At 32.1% G+C, this 27,775-nt stretch overlaps 2 protein-coding genes across 2 annotated transcripts; one reads left to right on the plus strand and one right to left on the minus strand.

Annotated features, from left to right (window-relative positions):
• Positions 1-789: 789 nt before the first annotated feature.
• LOC127728809 (perlucin-like) lies at positions 790-6,653 on the minus strand. The gene is made up of 3 exons (XM_052236419.1): positions 6,566-6,653; positions 3,129-3,336; positions 790-854 (listed from the first exon to the last, which is right to left on the minus strand). The coding sequence occupies exons 1-3, from the start codon at positions 6,603-6,605 to the stop codon at positions 827-829; spliced, it is 276 nt and encodes a 91-aa protein (XP_052092379.1). The 5' UTR covers positions 6,606-6,653; the 3' UTR covers positions 790-826.
• Positions 6,654-11,045: 4,392 nt separating this feature from the next.
• Positions 11,046-22,167, plus strand: LOC127727707 (uncharacterized). Its single transcript, XM_052234822.1, has 8 exons — positions 11,046-11,174; positions 11,900-12,112; positions 13,694-13,833; positions 15,365-15,500; positions 17,688-17,828; positions 18,792-19,004; positions 21,312-21,455; positions 22,091-22,167. The coding sequence occupies exons 1-8, from the start codon at positions 11,144-11,146 to the stop codon at positions 22,165-22,167; spliced, it is 1,095 nt and encodes a 364-aa protein (XP_052090782.1). The 5' UTR covers positions 11,046-11,143.
• Positions 22,168-27,775: the final 5,608 nt, after the last annotated feature.

A 27,775-nucleotide genomic window follows, 5' to 3' on the forward strand; every position in this document is an offset into this window, starting at 1 on the left:
GGCTAGAGGTATAGGGGGAGGGTTGAGATCTCACAAAACATGTTTAACCCCGCCACATTTTGCCGCCTGTCCCAAGTCAGGAGCCTCTGGCCTTTGTTAGTCTTGTATGTTTTTTAATTTTAGTTCATTTATATGTTTTGGAGTTTAGTGTGACGTCCATTTTCACTGAAGTAGTACACAATTTTATTTAGGGGCCAGCTGAGGACATCCTCCGGGTGCGGGATTTTCTCGCTGCGTTGAAGACCCATTGGTGGCCTTCGGCTGTTGTCTGCTCTTTGGTCGGGTTGTTGTCTCTTTGACATATTACCCATTTCCATTCTCAATTTTATATAAAATTAAACATAGAAAACTAAAGATTCATATCGTAAGCGTATACCTTTCTTACATTCTCTTTTGATAAATTTAGAAATGATTAATTATTATAATAACTAAGGTTCTAATTTCCTTCGCTAAAGTTAACGTTGACCTACATTTGTAGGTGAACTTGACTTTTCTTTTTGTGTTCTTTTTTTTTTTTTGGTCATATAGCTCCCCGTGTATTCCAGTAACTTTACATCCTTGACTTTCCACTTTGGGGGATTGAGCGTTCATGATGAAGGTTAATTCAGAAAAGCGCTTCAGATGCACCTAATTTATAAGGTGTTTGTTTTTAATTCAAGATAATTACACGAATGTGTATTATCAATCAGGTGGCTTTTGTGTAATTACGAAAGTACACCAAGATTTCTGAAAGCCGTATAGATCATAAATGGGTCTGACAAAAATAAGAAACCTGTTTATAATATAACTGTTTTATTAATCTTGATTACAACTGTATTACAAACTTTCATCCAATCACAGCTTCTCCAGGGTATCTAAAAAATAAAGTAATCGGTTATTTTTAAATAGTTTGAATTGGGTATTGTTATTATATAAATAATAAGTTGAAAATCGATATTTCATACCAAGTAGATCGTAATGAAAGAGGGACTAAAGATACCAGAGGGACAGTCAAACTCATAGATCGAAAACAAACTGACAACGCCATAGCCAAAAATAAAAAGACAAACAGACAAATAATAGTACAGATGACACAACATAGAAAACTAAAGACTAAGCAACACGAACCCTACCAAAACCTGGGAGTGATCTCAGGTGCTCCGGAAGGGTAAGCAGATCCTGCTCCACATGTGGCACCAGTCGTGTTGCTTATGTTATTACAAATCCGGTAAATAGTCTAATTCGATAGGTCACATTCGTGAAAAGGGAAGGATATTTTAGTTACGACATAAGGAACATATCCGATATTATCTGTGAAACGGTTATTCCATAACGGTCAACCAACTCGTGATGGCGTCCGTAAAATTTACGAAGGGATGATTTCAACTTCACCATTTGGAATTCTTGGTTTAATAGCTTCCTTGTGAGCAGCAATCCTCTATCAAGGAAATCATGATAGGAAATACAAGCCCGGGAATATCGTATCAATTGGGAGATATATACTCCGTATGCAGGCGCTGCTGGAATGTTGCTACATAGAAATGGAAAGTTCACAATTGGGAAGCTGAAATCATCTCTTTTGTCGTAAAGTTTTGTTTTCAACCGACCCTCATTGTCAATTTCTAGATGTAAGTCAAGATACGAGGCAGACTTAACTGTATCTGTAGTATCCATTATCTCTAGTACGATGGGATAGATTCGTTCAACATACAGTGGAGATCACTTCTAACCTCTCATTAGAACTATCAGAATAATCTGTCATAGGACTGTTCTAAACTGTCCTAGAACAGTTCTACCTAGAACAGTTCTACCCTAGAACTGTTCTAAGTAGAACTGTTAGAATCAGTTCTAGGTAGAACTGTCAGGATCAGTTCTAGGGTAGAACTGTCTAAAACTGTTCTAGGTAGAACTGTCCAAATCAGTTTTAGTCGTAGAACTGTCAGCAGAACTGACTAAATCAGTTCTAATCGTTGAACTGTCAGCAGAACTGTCTAAAACTGTTCTAACCGTAGAACTGACCAAACCTGTCAGGATTGTAGAACAGTTCTAAATGACGTCACTGCAATTTTTTTAATATATATTATATTCTTTTGACTTATTTATATTTAAGACAAAGAGTTCTTAAAACTGTTCTATGGATAGAACTGACTAAATCAATTCTAGCCGTAGAACTGACCAAATCAGTTGTTATCGTAGAACTGTTCTAGTCGTAGAACTGTTCTAGTCGTAGAACTGTCTAAAACTGTTCTAGGGTAGAACTGTCAGGATCAGTTCTACATACTGTCCTAGAACAGTTCTCTTGACAGATTCTGACAGATTTGATGAGAGGTTAGAAGTGATCTCCACTGTAGTCACCAAATTTTGTATTATTTAGTGAGAGGACATCATCTATATAGTGGAACGTAAAGTTATGTAATGAACAGGCTCGTGTATCTTGCGTATTTTACAATACCAAGTACTTGCTAGTGGACTGTTAGCCCAGCTCAGTAGCCAGTTCTTCTGTACAGACATTGATAGACGTAAAACATCATTGATACGACCATTTTTATAGATTTACTGTTTGAATTGTTCGAAACACCTAGGATTTTCTACCTCAAGGAAAAGATTACCTTAGCCACAGTTGTCAAAATATTTAGGAATTTTCGGTTCTCAATGCCCTCAACTTCATACATTTGGCCTTGCACTATTTTGATTCGATCATCACTGGTGAGTCCTATGTAGACGAAACGCGTGTCTGTCGTATCAAATTATAAGACTCTTAGATGAAGTTGTTTCAGGAAAAGATACGAGATCTTTACTTTCTCATATATGTTGGTGTTGAAAACAATCTTGACATGTACTCGCGGATCCCCTTATCAGAAAAAAAATGAAAACAACACGTAATAAATTTCATGCGTCCGAAGCGCTTTTCTGGATTTACCTTCATCAGGAACGCTCAAAGCCGAATATTTGAAAGCCAAGGATATATAAAAACCAAAACAATTGAAGAGCTATACAACCAATAGAACCTAAAAAAAATAGCCAATTCCATCTAAGGTCAACTTTGACTGAGACTCTAACAAGTTTTTCTATTATGTTATTTTCGTGCTCGATATTTCCTTATTTTGAATCTACTTGCAACACATTGTCTACTGAAACACTTTACATACTCTGATTCACAGATATAACGATATTTGGTGGTGCATTGTTGGTCATCCCAGCGATAATCTGCTTTTTTCCAGATAAGGAGACAATCCTGGTTATTTGATGCATCATCTGGCTCCCCTGGGAGCCAATCGGAGACCGTAAAATTTTCTCCCGTACTTGACCACTGCCAGAAACCTTCGATTACATCATCTCGTCCACCTAACCAATAATCTGAAATAATAAATCATTTAAAAACGACTTGTGTGTCTTTTTCCTGTTACTACTTTTTTAAAGAAATACAAAATTAGTTTGCTATGATTAGTTGAGTAAGATAATTATAATAATATGTGTCCTATGGACGCAATGCCTTGCTCGCTTTATCATGTGTCACTGTTGAAAGAACCATTAAATAAGTGGGGCAAAATCATAATTTGGCAAAAACTTTATAGACTGTTTACCTCACAATGACCATGTGTACTAAGTTTCAAATTAGTGTGACCACAACTCCATACTAAAATACTTCAAGCAAAAACTTTAACATGAGAATTTCACTTTCCATATTCAGTACTCCTACTTGTGGTGTTTTAACGACCTTAACTACCCATGAATTTCTCGCACGGTCGGTCCATGTTCAGTGAACCATGGAATCGGGGTCAAATCCGTAATTTTCCCGAGAGCACTGTTATTTTTCATAGTGCATTTCGTTAGAATAATAAATGTAGAGTTAAAAAAAAAAACCTGCGCTTTCTCAATAAATTTTTACAGTGTTGTGTAGGACAACTTATATCAAAATTTTAGAATACTTCATCAGCTCTAACTCAAAATATGGACAACTTAATGTTTAGGTGGTCTTGAATTTAGTTTGACAGCTTATATATATATATAGCTTAAGACATACTAATTTTGCACTTTTTTAAATGGACCAAGTCACGACTATACCGTAAAATTCATGACCCAAAATTCTTAACAGTAATTTCATTCCACCTACTTGCTTTTTGAGACATAAAATAAAAAGAAATAAATTGGCAAGGTGTGCGAAAATAATATGAAAGTAAAACACTGTCCATCCACAATAGAGATTACATTTGTAAACAACAAAAATCAAAGGACGATAACTATGTTCCCGGGACCAATCGTTACTTGCTATATGATTTTAACAGCTCAAATCATAATGAACATGTGTACTTTTAGTTTCAAATTGATGTGATCACATGTCAACTTCATGGTACACTACTTTACTACGGGTCGAATGCATAGACCAGAAAACAAAATAAAATCCCTACTACCGTACTCTGAGTATAAAAAGGATGTATGTAAAGTTAGCGGCCGATTCTTTTTTCGGTATTGGATATTCAATATCCAACCAGCTGCTAGCCGTAAATACATTTTTTTTTTTTAGAAAAAAAAAATTGAAAAATTAATGATTTAATTATTTTTGGAATTCTATAATATAAAAATGAGATATGTGGTATGATTGCCAATAAGACAACATCCACCAAAGTTCAGATGAAGTAGATGTACATGTAAGCAATTATAGACTACAATACGGCCTTCAACAATGAAAAAGACCACTTATACCGTATAGTCGGCTATAAAAATACATGTAAATAAAAGTTGGGCCTTGGAGTTATATACCATGTAGATGACAATGTAATCAAGCGGAATTAATGGAAACTTTTTTTTCGGTGTGTTCGGAGTGATCACAGTGCCAGCTTGATTGACCTTGAAACCTTCGTGATTTTTTAGTGTCTATACAATTAACACTGAAAGTTCAGAAAGGTCTCATGGTCAAAAATGGATCTACATATATTACTTTTCCACAGATAGTACGTGCATTCTGTAAAAAAAAGAATGTTTAGCGATTTCCATTGGGTAATATGTTATTAAGTAGAACACTTATTTATCTATTTTTTCGACTTTCGGTTATATATCTATATATCCAAGATAATATTGAGAATGTGTCAAAGATACTACAATCCGACCAAAGAGCAGAAAACAGCCAAAGGCCACCAATGGGTCTTCAACACAGCGCGAAAATTCCGCACCTGGAGGCGGGCTTCAGCTGGCCCCTAAACAATAATGTATATATATACTTGTTCAGAAATAATGGACGTCAACTAAACTTCGAAACATATTTATGAACCAAAATTTTTAAAAAAACATACAAGACTAACAAAGGCCAGAGGTTCCTTACTTGGGACAGGCTCAAAAATGCGGCGAGGTTAAACATGTTTTGCAAGATCACAACTTTCCCCCTATAGCTCTAGCCAATGTGGAATAAACAAACACACAGCAAAACGCACAGAAAAACTCAGTTTAAAAGAAGTCCGAATCCGATGTAAGAATTATTATAGGTAAAAGAAGAAACTAAGCAAAATGACAATGATCAACATAAATTAGCAAAGGACTACTGGCAGTAACTGACCAGCTCCAGACCTCAATTAAACTGATTGAAAGATTACGTCTTCATCATATAAAAATCAAGCACAATCCCTCCCGTTAGGGATTTAGTATCATACCATCATAAAATATACAATGAACATAAACCGTATCATGCCAACAACTGGTTTTAGAATAAATGTGTTCATTTCCGATGCAAAGACCCTATGAGTGAATCAATATTAATTCCAAAAATTGCCGTCTTTAATAACTTGACAATAGTATTGTAAATATATCCCTCCTGAATAAGTCTGTTTAAAGGTTTGGTTAACTTTTGAGGTGAATGACGACATTTTTGTGCTTTGTATAGAATATTATCATAAAAAATTGGATATGAAATACCTGAACGTATAAGATGCACGTTGATTTATATTTACGAATGATGTCCTTGTACCGATTTTGTGATATCGAAAACCCTGATGTAATAATTTGTCAGTAATACAGAGATTTCTTTCGTTAAAATCAAATACGTTGTTACATACACGAGCAAATCGAACAAGTTTAGATATATAAACACCATAAGATGGTGCCAAGGGAACGTCACCATCTAAAAATTGATAATTTACAATAGGAAATGAAAAACCATCTCTTTTATCGTAAATTTTAGTATTAAGCTTCCCGTTAAAGATATATATATCAAAATCCAGGAAAGGGCAGTGTTCATTGTCAGTATTAGCTTTATTTAAAGTCAGTTCAACAGGATAAATCTATGTATGTACAACATTACAAAATAGGTGACATTTACGGTTTCTTTACCTTAATTGTACTGATTTGCAATTAATTTCATAAAAGGGGGACTCTCTATGTCAAGTTTCGTATCATTACTGATAGAATTGTATCTTTTTATAGGTATGTATGACGAAAAATTGGATGGGAAAAGGGTTGAGATAGTTACAAAAGTCAACCAACAATCCATAAAAATACATTATATTTGGATTTTAAATTTCAAATATAATGCAAATATTTAAATTTTGTAATTTTTCACATATCACTGTGTAATAACAAAGTATAAATACTATACCATAGCCGTAAGATTTTGCCATCTGACGTAAGTATGCCATGAGGTCAACTGAATTCACCTCAGCAATTCTAGCATTATGTGCTCTACACGACCCCTATATGCATGAAATAAAATATATCATGATTATCAATTAACCTGCATGTCATTTGTCATATATATTTTTGAATGTTATAGAAATATTAAACTTTCACAGACAATCTAAAAACAAGAGATCGGATATTGCTGTGTAAAATTATATAAAAAATGCCAATAACAGGATAAAACAAGAAATTGAATTATCATTTAACTGTCCCAATATCTTGCCAGTAAACTTAAGCTATTGTTTTTTTGTGATATTTCTGATGAAGATACTATATTTTGTATTTGTTCAGATGACTTACGTGTGCATTGTACCAGTTCAAAGCATTTGTGCTGAACAGGAAGCAGGAAAAATCATAATGCACCCATCCTAGAGGACACTCAGCATTTACTTTGTTTTGTAAATAAAATCCTAAAAACAAATAAAATAAAATCTAAATAAAGAACTCCCATGACAATTGCATTTTCGAAGAATCTCTAGACATTTTCATTTGGTTAAATGTTCAAAATTGCGGTACTTATTTTATCTAACAAAAATGAAGCTGTGAAACTGTGAAATTAAGTAAGGATTGACGGTCATTTTCGAATAGGTCATAGTGTAAGATAAACACAAGGAATTTGGCCTTTACTCTATTGGATATATTTTGTTGCTTCCATAAAATAATATATTGGTTCATAAGTGAGTTTCAGATATTGTTTGAGATACATTAAAACATGAGCATTTAAAATCAATTTTAGAAATCGGTCCATTTACAATAAATAAGACAGGTGACATACCCGTGTCTGCTGTTCCTTAGATAAAAGCTAAACAAGGTGAATTCATAATTTAATTTAGATAATCACACTATTCTTGTCTTCTCAAAAGAGCTGTTGCAGTTTATGTTTAAAACTGACCATAAAAACGATAATTTTATTATAAAACTTTTATGTTAATTGAACGCATAACTTTTCTAACCTTTCCTTGGTTTTTAAATTAAGATGAGAGAAACAATGTGTTCAAAAAAGATGTATTGAAGCTATTGCTCACTAATTGTTCTCTTACTCATAATTGTTCACACAAATATATTAATCAAATGTTGTCATATATCAAAAAGCTATTATGTCTTGTATATGTAGTTACTACGAAAGATATGACGATTAAATAATCTGCATGACATTTTCAAGATAAAAAGATTTCGGCGATCAGGAAGTAGAAAATTGAAGAAACAGAAAAAGTGTCATTCAGTACGGCATAAGTAGATAAATTTATGCAAGCAGTTGCCAATAAAAAACAGTGACAGAACTGTGTTACGCAGAGAGGTACATATATACAAGTAACTTCAACCATGCACTCCTTTACAGCGGTTTTACAACGACCCCAATTAATTTTAAATAGATCTTGAAATGCATAAATTTGTAAACTGTGAAGAATTTGTCATGTGCAATTAAAGTTTCTCCGATGAAGTTACTCTTAATGAGAATGTTTTATAGCTAACTGTTTGGGAATGAAATCTTATAAATGCTTTCATTTTACTATGATCAAATTGTTAAAAGTATTATTAATTCTGTATGGGCATGAATCGTTATTGAATCATGTTAATTCTGTATGAACATATGAATCGTTATTGAATCATGTATTTTAATCATGGTATGATTGCCAAAGACCTCAGATGTATGCTGATACCATTTCTCTGTAGACACGCAATTGGATAGTAATATAATGCCATTACTGGAATATTTTAAAATAATGTTAACATCAATATGAGTAAAACGTTGTTGTTCAGTCTTTCAAACTATATCATAAAACAGCTTTAATCAGAGAACTCTAAGACTTGTTAATCTGTGGGGTTTGCCATATTACAAAACTAAACCCCCTTAAAAGCTAACACGTGATTGACAAAACAAACCACAATCGCCATGTTGTTGTATACTCGTGACGGTGCTTATTTAAACACTAATCTTCAATTCATTATTCAAACAAGCGTCAACCCACCGAGAGGTGGAATGTATCCGACTTAATATATAATACATATTATACAAGTTCAAAGATTTGAATGGTGCGATTTTTGTCTTAGAATACAGAACTTACGATTTTGGAATACAATTCAAGCACTTGTTGATATTGAATCAAAAAGATATAAGGACTGATTTGACGCCACGTTTGTCATGCTTCAGAAAAATGTAAAAATAAAGTTAAAAGTAGCTAACCTGATAAAGTACAAAGAATTAGTGCATGTAAACACATACAATTCATATCAACTCTTCTCAAAGTTCTTTAAATATGCACACTTATATTATAGAATTTGATGATTTATCTTGAAGTTGTACGTGAACAACTTATCGTTATCATCTACAAATGTACAAAGGGCACACAAGAACATTTTGTTAACAGCATATCCGAGCGATTAAAAGTCCTTTACTTAAAAGTCATCATACTAGACAGTAAACAGGAACATTTTATGTGTTACAATAAAAATAATGAAACATACTCCTGTATGATTCCGTATCAAATTAGTAACGCGAACTATATATTGTTTTTTTTTTTTAAATCTTGGTTCAACTACACCTTTTTTGTTCTGCCAAATTTTTAATCAGGTTTATGTATTTGTTTTCATGACTTTCATTAATTTTTAAATGAAATAGCTTTAAAACATTCGAATCAAGGATTTTAAATCAAACGTATAACGGTAACCCATATTATTTCATTTGTATGGTGTATAAATCCAATAATTCATTATTTAATGCTTTCTGTGTTTTAGCAGCTTCCAGCATTTACAGCCATTTTGTATTAAGTTTGAATATAGTTGCAGTCATTTCATGTCAAAACAATGTCTTATCGTGTCTTGCTTGTTCTTCTCTTTAATTGTATATAAAAGCGCACTGATTCCGGAAAATTCGGAATAACAAAAACAGGTACTTCTGATCTGAGAAACAGGCAAAATACGACATTCTGTTTCAATTTCACATACTGTTACCTTTTTATTATTCATTAAAAACATTTAACCAGTGTTCAACAGTGATCAAAGGCCCTCAAGCTTTCATTTCATACTAAAACTACCCCCATTATTTTACATATTTTGAAAGTTACAGCTATATATAGGTACTGTTTTGGGGTGAACTATTTACTACTTTCATGCTATGCTTAACTATTCTTATTTATCTATAATTTTAAACGATAAAAGTATTTACTCTACATAAGCATGTCTTTTGAGATTTGGTTTTTGTGTTGTTACGAGATTTTTGATTCGCTTATGATTTTTCTTCAGGTGATGTAGAGCTTAGCATATTGAAAAGAAACCGATCTACTCTCTTGAAGATCTATGCTGATCTCTAGATGTTCTTTATCATGTTTTAGTCAAGTTGCTGTATCATTGCCGTAAATCACAAATCTCGTTCAATTCAAATGAGTTCATAGCAATTTGAGTAATGGGATACTTTCAATAATCCATAGTTTTCCTTTCATTAATATTTTCACAAGCTTTACCTTAATCATAAGCCCGCTAACGGTGTTGATAATGTTGTACCAAGAACAGTGACTTCTATTAAATCGGACGTTTTCAAGCTTTTTGTACGCTTGAGAATGGAATCAAATTTGACAAAAAGAATATTTTCATTTGAAACATATTGAATGTTTTGTATATTATTGAAGAAATCCCAAATATCCGTTGCCAAGGGTCCGTTGTGACCCTTTAATTCATCAATTGATCTAACGAACAGGCAATGGAAATTTCGCATTTGCAGGATAGGTACAACAAACAAACTCATTTTTCGTATCATTTTTTTTTTATTTCACACTCTGTGAAATATCTCTTCATGGAACATAATAATAGCAGCTAGGCCAAAACCATTAGAGAATAAGAAGTAATATACAAACTGTTTAGCTGTAATGCATGTCTTACTGATCAAAGAGAAAAATATCCGGGATTATTTATTCACTAAGCATTGTATTTTTCATATGAATAAAAAAAAAAGACTAGAGGAATGCGTCCAATAAACATCAACCCGAAACTTAAACATAGGACGTACGGAAAGATTGTGATTGTTGATAGAAAATAAGGGTATATTGTTTATGGTACTAATATCATTTTTGTTTAAACAAGCCACCTACAACACGCTAATGAAGTATTGATACAAATATTCTTAACATTCTTCCTCCATCGGGGCAAAGCTAACTCCTAACTCGGTGTATCTTTATGTCCGTACCTCAAAGGTGCATATACTCTTGTGTGGAAACGGATTATCTTCATTTTCAATTTATACCTGTTTTTGCAAGAGAATATGTGTGCACTAAAGGATATATTATAGACATAAGTGTTTATGTCTGATATCCGTTTGAAGGTTAATTGGTTAAAACCTATTGCATTTCATCTATATTGGTCATTGGACACGGTTTCCGTTATATTCATAAGTACAGTGAATATTAGAAACACTTGACGTATAAATCATACGCTCGATAATAATAATAAATTAATGACTAATGTACAAAAAATGTAGACACTATTAATTTTTATAGACTGTTTTATGACAATGGAAAAATTTATCTTACTTTTCGGTAAGTTTTTATTATTAAAAGATTTGAAAATTTTATACCAATGGATGAAATATCAGAATATGTCTGTTACAACTGTATGTAATAACGAACGACAAAGGTTCAAGAATAAAAAAAATTTTTTTTTTGTTTTCGTACAAGGCAACAGCAAATGAAGAGCTGCAATACAAATGCAAGTACACGTATACATATTGACATAATGTAAATCAAAATTAATATTATAAATTAAGAAAATAAAAATAAGGAATCCTTTAATCGGAACTTAGTTAAACATGCAACTAAACTGTTGCGTGGCTTTATGCTTCAGGAAATTCAGTATCCAAGACTCAGACGTATTTGTTCTTTTGATTAACGCGAGTAATTTGTCTACCTACCATACCGATAACTTTTCTTTTTAAAAGTACTCAAATTACTATTATACGAACAATTATGCGGCACGTAACTATGTATGGATAGTTATGATTACATTATTCCATCAAAGGAGTAAATATTTCGAATTATTCGAACTCATTATAATAATAATCAATTACAGGAACATGCTTCGGTAATGACGTGATTTAAAACATACATTTCTTAAATTCTCGGTTAATATATTTAGACATTATTAAGAAACTAAGACTTCTAACTCCCTCATACAAAGTTTGGGTAAGAACTTTCCTGGTGAAGGTTTATCCGGTAAAAGCACATTGGGTGTACCAAATTTATAAAGTGTTATTTTTATTTTACAGTTTCTATAATGCCATCAAATTCAGTTTTGGTTAACTGGACACAAACTAGATGGGACAATGCCGACAAGATTTGTTCAGGTTTCGGTAGGCATTTGTATACCATACAAAATCTGGATGATTTGAACAGTGTTACTTTAAAAATAAATATCTCTGGTGATACTTCCTTTTGGATTGGAGGAAAAGAAAGAAGAAAATACTTCTTATGGAATGATAGTAAGCTTATATCTTCAATAATATGTATAAAACGTATCCTATCAAGTAAAAAACCCGCACACCATAAAAACTTCATTCAACGCTTTTTTGTTTTTATGTCCATTTTATTCGTTTCTAAAGCTTGCAAACACAAATTTTCTTATACTAGTATTTAATTATTCCGTGACTATCTAGATGATTCCGAATCCAAATATACAATATGCGTACATTGTCGGTAAATATAAAATTCACTTAAAGAATTACTTATACTTTTGTACTAGATTTAGAAATAAGAAGAAAAGCTACATATATCCTTGACTGTTTTGAAAACATGTAGAAATAAATTACACATTTTTCGATAACGTCTTTTGATGTATTTCTTTTATCGCACAATTTAATACAGTCGCTTAAAGACGAACTTTTTGATGCATTTATTTCATATTGTTTTAATTTGAAAGAGATGACAATTGCTTAGACACAGGCCTGAATGAGAAAAACAAAAAGAACAGCGACATGCAAGTGATCTGAATGTTCACACTCAAATCAAGATACTCAGTATTTGCACAGTACTAGTATACGAATATCTCACACGTTGAATTGTGTACCTTTATTTGTATAGTGAAACGGTTTATAGCTACATGCAGATAAAAACCACAACTCTGAACTAAAATAGCTAGATAAAAACCATAACTATGAACTAAAATAGGTAGTTAAAAACCACAACTCGGAACTAAACTAGCTGATAAAAACCACAACCCGGAACTACAAAACTTCATACTAGAAACAAAAAGCAGCCGACGCCAAAACATGACTGGGCATACGAAATACTAGACTAGTGTCTCTAAAGAGCCTGTATACATCTTCAACAATAGTCACTCACTAACATTATCTTAATGACTTTAGATTATGATATAATTCATGACAAAAATTCTCTATTTGCATCTATAACTTTTGTTATTTACAGTGTCTCTCTTCTATAGTTTTAGCCAAAAATACAAAAAGGGGTAAAAAAGATCATCATCATTTCAGGACAATAACTCTTATAAGGTGTTGACTGACTAATTCAGCTTTTTGACTTATATTTAGATCTTATCTTGCTGATCATAATTATCTGGTTGAAATTTCTCTTTTGCTTCTATAGTTTTTGCCTAAAACGCAAAAAAAAAATCCTTGGTGAAGGACAATAACTCTTTTATGGATTTGACAGACGATTTCAGCCATATTGACTTTTAAAAAAATTAATCTAGTATTCCTGACCATTTTTGCTATATAAAGTTTGCATAATAAATTATATCTATTAGAGTTCTCAAAATGATAGACAAAATGCAAAAAATGGTAAAAATCGTCATTAAGGGCAATATTTCATATCATGAGTCGCCAAACAATTTCGGCTATATTGATTTATTTGTAGATCATCATCTGATCTTACTTTCTTAGTTTCTTTCCATTTATTATAGTTTTCAAGAAAAACGTTCTGAAAAAAAGCATGTAAACAAGTGACCGTTAATTGAAAACGCCGCTTTATATCACCTTTCCTTATCAACTTAAATATATTCACTCCCATTAAACCTTTTACTTTATTTTTTTCTTCATTTATTACAGATAAAAAAAGACTTGTAGATGAACCGATAGGGTGCTTTCAGTCTGAATTAAAGAATTGGCAAACATTTCATGATAACCAACCAACACTTTGCATTAGTTTTTGTAAGCACCACATGCGAAGAGCTTTCGCTGGATTATCAGTAAGCTAGTTTTAAAAATAAATAGTAAATTATGAGAACCATTCCATCTTTATCGCTTATTGACATACAAGACTACTTCCAAAGACTTGGATCTATTCTAAATTATGATAGATTATGATTTATTTCTCTTTCCAGAGAGTAATATTATTTCTCTGCAATAACCAACAACGATGAGAAGTAAATTAAAAATTGATTTTAATTATTTCAATATCTAAATACAAATTTACAGTTGAGTTTTGTCTGAACTACAAATGTATGTTGGAAATAAATTGACTTTATATTGGGAAGTTATTTTATATTGACAAAAGGTACTACATAAAATACTACTTGAATGTCAAATACTGCATATCTGGATTGGCCATAATTGTAATTACTTTCTAATCGACATTGACTACCTAGCCACTGACTGATTGAAATCCTATAATAAATAAATTCAAAACTAAATCAGAGTCAGAAAAATCACGTAACTTACTAATGTTGGCATTACAGATGAACAATAAGCATTGCTGCAAGTAAAGTGGTACTAAACAAATTGCCAGTGATAAATTCCTTGCAGTAACTGAGAACCAGTTACAATGGCTTGTGTTCTGTTGACCCCTAAATGTTGTTTTATATTTAGTTGAGATGCAATCTTATTCGCATATACGCAACATCTCGTTTCGTTCATTTTTTAAATTGAAACCCCAGAATTTGTACCACCGCTGGTTGGCTGTTAATCCAAATAGGATACTATCTGATCAACGAAATAAAAAAGAAAACAGAGAAAAACATTTAACTCATGGAAATTTGCATTATAGATAAAAGGAGTTATATCTAAATTATTTTGGATATAAGTATTGACAAAGCGTACTAAAAATGTACTTGTCTAAATTCATTATCTGGGTCAAACAACCCTTTTAACATTAGTAAAATAATGCTGTCAAAATAATGAAAATGCTTAGAGATACCGGAAACTAGTTAAAAGTAATGGTGTCTGTTAACCAATTGGTTTCTTTTTGATTATCTTGTAATCACATTGACTATCGTCATTCATTGTGCACATTTATAAAACAAATATTCTGAAAAATAAAAGTAATTGTGATTTACATCAAAATATGTATATGCGTCCCAGAAAGAGCTTCGGACGCCTGGAATTTATAAAGTGTTGTTTTCATTTTTTATAATTGTATTATAAGCAGATATAAGAGTTTAGATTTTCAAGTTATTTGTTTACCAGAGTTATGACCGTAATGTCTATTAATGTTTGGCAAATTGTTTAATATGCAATAATCCAACTATCTCCAATAATCTGCATATTTAAACAAACTTTATGTGTTTTGATAGATAAAGAGAAAAATGATACAATATTGATTGATTGATTGATTGATTGACTGAGGGCGATTCAACTCCGCATAAATAGAAAACATCATACAATGTCTTTTTATAAAATGTTATCATATATTATATAATTAATATCTATCTAATATTTGTACGATTATATTGGGATTTCTGTTACATCAATGAAAGTTATTTCGTGTCCTTTTTTTCGTAGGAAAAAATGTGCATTTGTTATGATAATCTACATTATGTTAAGCAAGAAGTGGACATAAAATGCAACGTTTCATGTCCTGGAGACACGAATTATAAATGTGGAGCGCCAAACATGACAATAGTATACAGAACAGAAGGTAACCTCAGTATAATAAATCTGATTCTTTGACACAGGTAAAATGGAATTACTAGTAAAAAGCATGACGAATCGCTAAATTGGGTTCAACCAACCATACTAAGATCAGGAAATTTGGTATGATTGCCAATTCGACAACTATCCACCAGAGACCAAATGACATAGATTAAAGCAAATATAGGTTACCACATGACCTTCAACAATGAGTAAAACACATATTTAATAGTAAGCGGCCCCGACATGACAAAATGTAAAACAATTCAAACAAGAAAACCAATGCCTAGTTTCAAAATCAGGAAAATTACAGTTGTTTACAAATGTATTTCTTAATATTCTTCTTCTTAATCGGCATAAAGTGCATATAAAGAGTTAATTCCTATTCTTATGCAGTCTTTATTACTTCATGGCATCACATAAAAAATGATTTGATCTTATCGGTAAACATAGAGACATGTGGTCGTCATCATTGTTTTCCTTTGATCTTTGGTGGATAGTTGTATCATTGGTAATAATATCTAAAGACGGATTTAACGGGGGAATGGGGAGGAGTTGGTTAGCTGCATGTGTGTTTAATCCAGACTGTTTAACTGTTCCACTCTGAACTCTGTCAAGTGTGGGGCCGCCCCCTTTCAAAATCCTGGATCCGCATCTGAATCGCAGCTCCTTGCTTATAAATAGACACCGTATACATGTTTATGTATATGTTATAATGTCCATTGCACTCAACGCAGAACGCTTGTCATTTATTCACTTTAGAAGCGTAGGTCAACTTTTAAAAAAGTAAAACATAACATAATAATATTAACATAGAGACTAAAACAAGGAAGGGGACAATTGCGGGTAAATATGTAGTATTCATGGTTGGAAACCTAATTACAAACTGAGAAACGTCAAAAAAAGTAGATAAGCGTGATAAAATAACGAAGTTAGAGGTATTTTGATATTTTATAACAGAAACGCTGTGTATCAATCCAGACCAAATAATATAACTAATTATACATAAAAAAAGAGACAGGAATTTTCAAAAAAAAATATTGGTCAGCACAACATACCGCACAACAGCCAATTCCTCTAAAAATATAGACGTACAAACAATAGACAAACAACAATGAACATCGCATGGCTAGATAGCCTGACTTTGTAAAGGAACAAACGTGGTTATGTTAAACCAGTTTTACGTGCGCACAAACCTCCTCCATTGCCTTTATGGTCTCAAATCTGTTTCTATCAATATTTTAAACAATATGTAAGCAAGGTTTGAAATTCTAATCTAGTGATATGTTTAAAATTGTATACTTTCGATGTGACGTTTTCAAGCATGATTCCTTTTTTTCAAGCCTTCAAAATAGACAAAATAGAAAACAAGAAAATGTGAACGCATAACTGAATTTAAATCAATAAAGAGCTTAAAAGAAGCGAAGCATGCGTTGATTATAAAAACTATAAACCGATGTAGAAAAGTATAACAAGGAATTATGGAACTCATAAAAGCATATACACTGTGTGTGTAACATCACAGTGAAATTTCAAAAATTTGAATCGAGCTTCAAAAAATTTTGACACTGATACGTTCCGGAATTGCGGGTAATATTGCAACTTAGCGAGATAATTATCAAACTATCCTCAACTGTCACATGGCGATTAGATAACCATAATACTTACACGCCCTTCAAGTATGTGTGTCATATGATAATGACATCTTTTTAATATAAATATAAAATCATGTAAAACATATCAAATCGAAAATTTGACGCAAGTTTCTTTATATATCAGCTTTTACCAGGAACACTTAATATCAAAAGTTTGAAAATAAAACACATGTACGAAGTTAAATCTGATATACATGTACAATAACGTTAAACTAGCTTTCAAATTGACAGAATTTGAATATCGAGGTTTAAAAATGAATGAAAAGCAAGCACTAAGGAATCGGAGAAATAAGACAAGATTACTAGAATAGCACTATTTAAAACGTAATTAGTCCCCAGCTTTGAACAATTCATCGATATCAATCGAAAACGCATGTGCAAATTTTGAAGCACATCATAAATGCTGATAGAACTATAAACCCAAAGCTGAAGTCTACCTACACTACTGCCATTGAATTCGTTGGCTTGAAAAATACTTTTTAAAGCTAAATTGCTGTTTTGAGGTTGAAATGTCATTCGATCTTGTATATCTGTTTTAGATAGTATAAAGTGGAAGATGTATGAACCACATAGCGCCAGTAAAAGAGACGACTGTGTTTGGGTTACTCAAGATAACGAAAAACAACTGATATGGTACCAAGATCGATGCAGATTTGAACACAAATACATATGCCTAATATGTAAGATTTTGCTTTTAATTTCTTTTTTTATATCAAAGCAAAGGAAACTTGAAATAATAGGGGAACTGTGAGTACTAGTCACTGATTTGTGTGAGGTCCTTTTCAAGTCTATATTTGTTTGCATTATTGTAAGCTTTACAGACTGTCCTTCGATTGCTTAACTGTGTAGATAGCTGATTCCCACAAATATCACAGCAATACAGTTTTTTATTTCTATGTTGGTTAAACATGAAGTGTTATATTAACAATATAATACTTCCATGGTTTGAACAAGGTGTCGTTTCAATTTAAGTACGGTCATTATTATTCATGTAAATACAAATGACGGTCATAAATCGGTAATAAAGATTTCCGAAATTTCACAATATATTAAGAAATTACGAAGAAACTAAGGTTATAACTCCCTCAGGCAAAGCTGACCTTAGATGAGTTTGGCTATTTTGTTTTGGTCTTTACTAACCATATAGTTTCTAACGTTTCAGCGTATTTATATATCTCTGGCTTTCGAATAATTAGATTTGATCGTTCCTGATGAAGGTAAAACCAGAAAAGCGCTTCGGACGCATATTTATAAAGCGTTTATCCCATTCACTGTGGTAAAATACTTCTAAAATGAAGAATGACATAAATACTGAAACAAAAGATGAAAACCACAAAAAAGTACAAAATGTAAGATTACAAAAAGGTTAAATCTATACACACTTACCAATGAAATTATGAAAAAAACAATGTCACTATTAAATAAGAGTATGCACAGTAGAAATGATAATTTGAAAGTGCAATTTGTACTTGTTACATCCTTTAAACAAATACTTAAAATTTTTGTTAAAAGAAAGATAACTGAAATGCGTTATTACTCTTATATTTATCAGAAAAGCTTTTCGCCAGGACATTACTCTTCCTTATCAGAAAAGCTTTTCTTCGGTAGTCAATACTGACATCCAGTTTTAATATGTTATTTAGTTGACAAAACCATATGTAAATTCCGTGGAAGCTTGACATCGCCATGCTACTACATGTCTCCAGAGCAAACAAACTGGTTCGAAGCAGTAAGAAAGTGTAGAGGTATGGGTGGCCATTTAGCCGGTAAAGATTTAATTCGAGAAGATAATGTAACCTTAAGTGGGTCTTCATTTTGGACTTCCTTGACCAGAATACGACAAAAATGGAATAATGGTATGTATAGACTGTCAAAGAGAGTTTAGTTACAGTTCTTATACAAGTTTTCTGTAGGTATATTTTTCAATGAATAAATTATAATTGTTAATCCCCTGAAGTAGTCAGTGATTTCAAAATTGGGTCGTGGGTTAATCCATATACTTTGATACAATCATCTTTCCTCAAAGGAAACTTTATTTTTACTTTTGACTCAACTTGTATAGATTTACTACGATGGGTGTCTCCAAAGTTGCAAATTCTATGTGTAAATGGTTTAAATATCCTATAACAGGATAACTTCCTATAAGAAAGAAATGTTAGTTTCCGTATATAACATCAACCAGTAGTCAATGTACTACTCAATGGTCCTAGTTTCCTGCATTTAGATAGATAAGCATATGATGTGTTGTGGTTTTAGCACAAAATAATGACAAGTAAAAATGTCTGACCAACAGCGTTAAAAGGAGATTGAAGGTATACGGATGAGACGAAGGGGACAGTATGATTAAACAAGGAAAGACAAATAAGAACACATAATATTTAAAAACAAGCGGACACGGTATCATGTGTTGTAAAAGGATAAAATAACCTGCTTACAGGCGACACTCATTGTTTAGCTCAATAGTCAAAGTCGATTATTGTAGTAAAAATAAGATACGAAGGGACAATAACATCACAGATCAAAGAAGGACATGCAAAGACATTGCAAAATTAAAAATAAAAAAAAAGTTCAAATAAAACATTCCGTCTCAAACTTACCCCGAGGATAGTGCAACACGAACTTAAAGGTCATTCGCAATTGGGGAAAAATCTGCAATGATTTGTTTCACACAATACATAATGACAATCAATCAATGTGTGATTGCGACCGTAAACAGCTTTGACTCTTCCTCTAATGTCTTTTATTTTTTCTTACTCTCCATGTAAAGATGTTTGTGACTTTCCAAACGCTTTGCTTTAATAAAGGTTTTTCAATAAAGGAAATTCGAAAACGAAATACATTCCTTGTCCTTTTCTTTCATTCAATTTAAACCATTGTGGTGACGTCAGCCTATTCATTTACCGTGGATTCTTTTTCTAGAATCAACGCTTCCTAAATCTGCCGCTGAAATTGACTCACCAAATTACATTCAATTGTTTCCTTTGTGTGCCTAATTTCATTAAGTTTGAATTGGCTAATTTACTGATTTCTGTTCACTAATGGAATTAATTTAAAAACTTACCTTTAATTTTTGTAATTTTTATATGCCTTCACTGGGAATCGAACCCTTCCTTGAAATCTGTTATGTGTGACTGACATCAACACACCAACGAAACCTCTCGGCTACCAATGGGTTACACTATAGATGTTTATTATATATATTTAAATGAACATCTGATATACATCGGTTCATCGGACACACATGGCTTGTACCTTTATATAGACACAATAGGCAGTCGTATAGTATGAGTTGGTAGCCGCGAGGTTAGCATGGTTAAAATCAATGAGTTAAAGATCGGGATTTGTCGGTTTAGGTTCGAATCCCTGTATTCTCTCTGTTGTTCCAATTCTTAAGTTATCCTGTTTTTTTTCTAATTTTGCAAGTTATAGTGGATATTTTTGTAATAATAGCGAGTTTTACCGGTTTTTTTTTTATTATTATTGGCTATTTCACATGTTTGAAACAAAAATGATTACATTCTATTTGTCAATTTTTGTTTTATAAATATAGTATGATTTCATCTGTTTTACTACATAATTTTACAAAGGTTTGTTCGCAAATTCCTATGCGAGAAAATCGTGATGTGCCTAGAGTGCTAGAAAAATTTCGATAACATACTTATTATATATACTTTATATATGCTTTTTGGTCGGGTTGTTGTCTCTTGGACACGTTCCCCATTTCCATTTTCAATTTTATTAGAAATAATTTCGAATATGTCTTATTTTGTATAAACAGATAATATTCATATGCCTGGTAATATAAAGATCTTTAAAGGTAGAAGTGTTATATTTGTATTTGTTAACCAATTAATTGTGATCTGAGATTTATCAATGCATCGTTGGACACGATAACATGGTTATTTAAACTCACTTACAATACCTTCTAATTAAGAAAAGGTTTTAATTTTGAAAAGAAATTAACACAATAGTTTAAGTTATAGATACAATGGATAAGCGTAGATTCATGAAAAACAAACCATTCGCCCTCCGGGCTCATGGTTTCTTTTTCAAGAATCTACGCTTATCCATTGTATCTATATAACATAACCTAACGCACATTATATTGAATTCATAATAAGAAGTTGTATCTTTCATGTTAACACGAATACATTTCTCTTAAGGGAGGAGAGTAAATGATGTGTTGCCAAGGTCTGAAGAAATAGATCCAAGAAGAACGGGATGTTTATCTCTTGAACAGAAAAATGATGAATGGTCCATTCGTGCCAAACCATGCGATGAATATCACCCGTTTCTATGTAGTCCAGGTTGGTTACATTGTTTATAGATTATATTACTCATCAAGTGAAAACATTAATTGACAAATTTTGTAAATACCGTGTATGGCATTACTTCCTAAATGATAAAATATATATGTAGAGGTCATTATACAACCTTGAACAAGGCAAAAAACAAGAGTACACAACATACGACGGTTAATTAATAGTTGATGAGAAGATTTCCATTCACCCCTTGTTTGTAAATAGTGTGGATTTTTTATTGGTTGTGCAGGATGTATGAATACTCCATAATTTTCTGTCAAACATGATTATCGGTGACCCTTACGATCAGTGTTGATTTTCTTGCTTCGTGTTATGACATTAGACTTCTATTTTTGATGATTCCAAAACAAGAATTTGACATTTATTACCCATGTGTTACTCGATTTGAAATTTATTCAAATTCGAACTATTTCCCCCAGACCGTTGAATTCGGTTTTCGAATTTTAAAACTACTTCAATCTACCTTTTCTCATAAGATGTGTACAGTGTTGTCTGTATGAATTTGCCAAACGAAGCAGCTGCATAAAATCGCTTATTAAACATCTTAGATCAAGAACACTAAAACATGCAGCTTACTTCAGTGTATATTATTTTTTAATTAATGTTATAAAATTTTCTAGCTCTACATTCACCGCAGGATATTATATCCTTAACTCCAGAAAAGATAATGCAGCATTTTTTTGATTTTGGTAAGTAGTCATGAGCACATTTCTTGTCTAGTGTATTTCGTAAGTATTTGGGTTCATTCTTCCTATTCCCACTGTTAAGAAAAGTTAAAATTTCATGTGGGAATAGGGGGAAAACTTGTGCAAACAAAGAGGATTATATTGTATAAACATTGTTTTATCAACTTTTAATTGACAAGTGTTTTTTTGGATAGGTAATAGGTAATTTTTGTATGTGTATAATTTCTGTGTTTTTAATTAAAATAAATATGAAAAAAATGGAAACAAATATAAGTTAATTATTTTATTTCTGTTATAACACAAATTCAGTAGATTCAAGAAGGCATTATAATATGAAACAAACAATACAAGTAAACAGTACTAAAACAAATCACACATTGTAGCACAAACATTAGAAATTCACTGTATATAAGTCTATTAAAGTTTATTAATCTATTCAACGTGAAGAAGGTGGGAGGCTGCATCACCAAACTGTACTGTTGTGACTTCCAAGTTGCGGTGTCTAACCTTAAGCTCTTCTTATTTGTCGTTGATTTCGACATACTTTCGTTTTTGAGACACTCTCTTCCCACCGGCTGCATACTGCATTATGGTCAGGGTTTTGAAAGCTTCCTCATGCTTCAGTAGTTTTATGAGTTTAAAGATGTTTGGATGTGGGGCTGGAAATGTTTCTTCAGCTTGCTGTGCCATCCCTCTAAATGATGTGTAGTCCTCGGTCCCTGTGTTGTGTAATGGTCCAAAAGGTGACTGTTCTGTTCGACCCAGTATGTTGCTACATAGTGTGTAAAGGGCGTGTAGTTGATGTTAGTAACAATCTGATCTATGTCGGTTAGGGCATTAAACCACACTTCTTCGACCTCAGCAGTAGGTACAAGTGGAAGGACAGCGGCACGGCGTACAAGTTGATGAATGTTGTTGTCTTCCTTGTATGGAACCTGAATCCCTGTTTCTTGTGCTTTTCTCCACATGCAGTGTGTGTAGTGGAGAAAACAGCCTTTTACGTTGATGCCAGGAAATACAGAATATGCTGCATTTTGGATGGTGACTTCATAGTCCAGGAAAATAGTGGTAGGCTGAAGTTGCATTGTAGTTGGTGTTGTTGGCATACATCTTTGAGTAAAGTCAGGAACCTTGTGTATACTAGTTCGCTCTTGGCTGGAAGTAAACTGTGTACCAGTGGATACATTGCGCCGTCAACCATTGCGTGAAATGTGTAAAGTTGGAAGATTAGGCTCGGACAGGAGTAGAATGTACCATCACCATATACGATGTCTGCAGCTGCTAAGTGTGTTAGATTCTTTTGAGTACTGAAGATTAACATACACCCAACTGTGTTGTCATCTGTTAGCAGGAATGGGCCACCTTTGGTAGTACGTGCCCAACTACCATCTATGTTGATTTCATGAACAGTTTTTGTTAAAACTGGTAGGTTCTTCGTACGCTTGTTGTACATGGAAATCTTGCAAGATGGGAAAGTTTGTTATAATATTATCTATCATCAATTTATTTGTTTGGATGACAATTTTTTTAAGTTTACAAATTCAATGATTTTTTAATCTTACTTCTATTTATCTGACTTATTCTTTATTTATAAGTAAATCTTTGAAGAAGAAATAACATATTACAAATAAACAGTGCATAAAATTATGATTTTTTTTCTTTTACAAAATACAGTTAAATCTTAGGTGAATTTTTAATTAACATTGATTGTTATAAAAACAAATTATTTATCAAAACATCTATTGTTATTTGCATGTGAGAATAGAAGGAATAGTGATTTTTAAAAAGTGGGAATAGGAGGAACTTCGGTTGGAACGAAACACCGAAGCCCTACAATGAAATTTCTATTACGCCTATTATATATTTAACAAATATATCCGTTTTATCTTGGAAATTTTTATTAAAATTGTGACTTAACCTAATTGAAATCTATTAATACAAATGGAATATTAGTGTTAATAGATTTCAATTGGTTAAGAGTATAAGCTGTGCATGATGGTTATTGCCTGTCTCTTACAGTCTACAATAGTCCAATAAACTACCATTTCCCACACAAGGCTGTGACGAACACATATCGACATAATTATCCACGAAAGATTTATTTTGTCATATAACATATGCCTGTTCTAGATAACAGTGAATGGCTTATATTCTAATTTATCACGAGCAAAGAGATTTCGGTCAAAATTCATCATCAAATTGTCGTGATCTTGTGACAAACGAACATCCAAGTATACAAATGTAGGTTTATAGGTTGCACTTATAAATAGAATAAGTTTAGTGCAGTTGTCATCGTATTATAATATATTGTAAGATACTGCGAGAAAGGACTAATCTTAAATCTAAATCTTCTGGAAATATTTTTTTGTTATTCTTTTTTTTTTCTCAAGATAATAAGTAAATAAGAAAGAGTGTGTTTAAATTGTGATAATGGGGCAACAACTCCTACAAGATATGAATTCATTCATATTGACTTGCATGTATTTGTAGATCGTGTGTTGTTGATCATTTTTTATGTTCAAGTTTCAGTCTATTTTTAATATTTTTTAAAATGTTAGGTAAACACACTGAAATTGGTCAAAAATCATTATTAATTTTGATGGCAATTACTCCTATAAGAAGTGGACTGAGGTGCTTTTGTCAGTTTTATTATTTGGTATATTTAATAACATAAATGGTACAAATTTTAATGCACCAGATGCGCATTTCGACAATTAATTTCTCTTCAGTGATGCTCGAGGATAAAATATTTCAATATCGTAAATCTAATGCAAATGCAAATGCTGAAGAGCGGATCAAACCAAAAAGGACCTAAAGTATAGCCAAATCAGACCTTTGCATATTTAAATAATTTCAAAAATTTATATCAAACAATATCGTTATCGAAGGAAAATACAAATGTAATATCTATAAGAAGTCATATGTCGATTTTGGGCATGTATGGTTGACCATTTTGCTTATCATTTTTGCTATTTACAGCTTCTCTCTAAATATTATACAAAAATAAGAAGATGTGTATGATTCCCAATGAGACAGACAACTGTCCACCAGAGACCAAATGACGTAAAAGTTAGAAACTATAGGTCACTGAAAGGCGTTCAACAATGAGCAAAACCCATACCGCATAGTAAGTTTCTATCTTCAAAAATGGCATTTGCAATAATTCATACATGGAGTCGACTAACAATTTCTGCCATGTTGACCTATCTCTAGATCTTATTTTGCAGATCATTTTTGCTATTTACAGTTCCCTCTATCTATTATGATTTTCAAGGTTAGAAGCAAATATTCCTCTAAAACAATAACTCCTATATGGAGTCATCTGACAATTTTGGTTAAAAATCACATCAATATCGTGAAATTCTGAAACACATTTGCCCTGTCATATTTTGAATATCCATAAAAGTTTTCAAGATATGTTCATTTTTTTTTTTTTTGGAGGCCCTGTTTGTTGACAGAGGAAATAGTCGCACAAGAATATTTAAACTAGAAGAATGATGTGGCTAAGTTTGCTTCAGATTGTCCTAGTAGCTTCAGATGGAATGAATTTTGTAACAAGTGAACAATAGCTCAAACTGGCTCTTTGTGCCAGGTGAGCTAAAAAAGCAACCCTTCTATGTTTTTTTTTTCTTCCTTTCATAAAGCTATCACTATGTACATAATTATGTTTATATTTTGTAGATTTATTTATTGGGATTGTTGCGTCAATTGTTGGAATCTTTGTTGTAGTCACTACTCTGTGTTGCTGTAAATATATACGGTTAGTTGGAAAAAATATTGATTATTTGTTAAAAATGTAAATATTTTATACTGTTATAATAAAAACTCGTTTAAGCAAGAGGCATTTAAGTATAGAAATGTAATACTGTATACGCTTACCATATCGATGCACAATCTGTTGGGAGTTCATGCGATTTCCTTTTCTTTTTTAACTTGATATGTATATTCTAAATCAACTTTTATAGGGAAAAAAAATAGTATTACATTTTCCCGGCTTTAGGTTGGCCTTTTGTTTACCCAAGGCAGGTGAAGGAAGTCAACTTAGGAGCGCTGTGATTGGATGTTGGGGTACAATATATTTTTTTAATCATATACTTAGAGTAAATAACTTATAATTTTTACAGTATGATAATAGCCTTAAATTTACGTGGATTCCATATTTTCCGAAATGGTGCTTAGCGGGCTGAAATGAAAAATTTATCAACTTCTTCCGGCTATTATAGAATGCCTTTCCGTAACGTTATCGCACATGGCATTCCGACGTTACTCGGTAAATTCCGGAAAATACACCTCAATGATACGTTTTCAGTGAAAAACCGTGATAACAAAGTAGGGTACAAAACAAAATTAATATTAGGAAACTGGAAAATATATTATGTAAAATGCAAAATAAATTATACATTAAATGCATTTTTCAAAGTATCCAGCATAATTTAGCAAGTTACTTAACAAATGTTGACTTTTCCAAACAATATTCTTTATGTTTAATGATTTTTTTTATTGTCAATATAAAAATACATTATACTGTTGTTTTTCTCCTCTGTTGAGGCATATGATAGAAAGATTTCAAATTGGATGTATTACATAATTTTGGCGTCCGTCGTCCGTAAACTTTTTCACTATTTGAACTTCTACTTGAGAACCACTTAAAAGGATCAATATACTAAACTGTTATCTTTCTCCATTGTTGAAGCATATGATAAAAAGATCATAACATGTCATTTTTCATATCAGATGTATTATCAGCTCTCAATCATATGTTGTGCGGCCATGTTGATACGATATTGTACCTTGGGCTGACAATAAATCGGATATGCAAATTGCCATGTAATAATCTGATATTATTCATTTATGGATAACTGCAGTGTGTATATTTACAATATAAATTTTGAAATCCATTAGAATATTTTCTTGAGAATAATTCGAAAAGACTTCCAAATTTTCATAAATTTGATGTAAAATGACGGTGGGCATGGATACCATAAACAAGTTCCGTTCGAAGATAGTTATGATACTATTTGACTTCCATTTCTAAAACAGAACGATAAAGTACTAATGCCATACATAACTCTTTTGTCCATGTTTTATCATAAATTTAGAAAATGTTAATATTGTCGCCTATGGCAGAATAAATTCTACCGTTTTCCCTTATATTCCACTCTAGGAGAGGGGTATCCATACTAATAAATGAGAAGACCTCATTTTGTGTGTCGTTTCTCTTCCTTCCACATTAAATCAATCATCATGCTTTTATGTCCTATAGGTACCATGCATAGTCGCATTTGTCATCCTGGCTTATAAATATTTCGTTTGGATTTTTTGGGGAGAAAAACGAAAATAAAGACGTCCGGATATTGTTTCCATCCTCGGACTGACTTTTAAGTCATAGATAAGACTTCCGTTTAGGACTTAAACTTACACATTATTTTCATAGGTACAAGGGGACAGGACAATTATTTTCGCGTTTTTCTGTATACTATGAACAAACATACATGTATACTATATAGATACAGTGTATTTGCTATTTTCTTTCAATTCCAAGTTTAATTCCATGGATTGATAATAAATACAAAATAAACTGTATTTATATAGTATATGTTATTATGTATGTTCATAGTG

Source organism: Mytilus californianus, unplaced genomic scaffold (genome assembly GCF_021869535.1).
Source record: "Mytilus californianus isolate M0D057914Y unplaced genomic scaffold, xbMytCali1.0.p SCAF_2, whole genome shotgun sequence".
In the NCBI taxonomy this organism is placed as follows: Eukaryota; Metazoa; Mollusca; class Bivalvia; order Mytilida; family Mytilidae; genus Mytilus; species Mytilus californianus.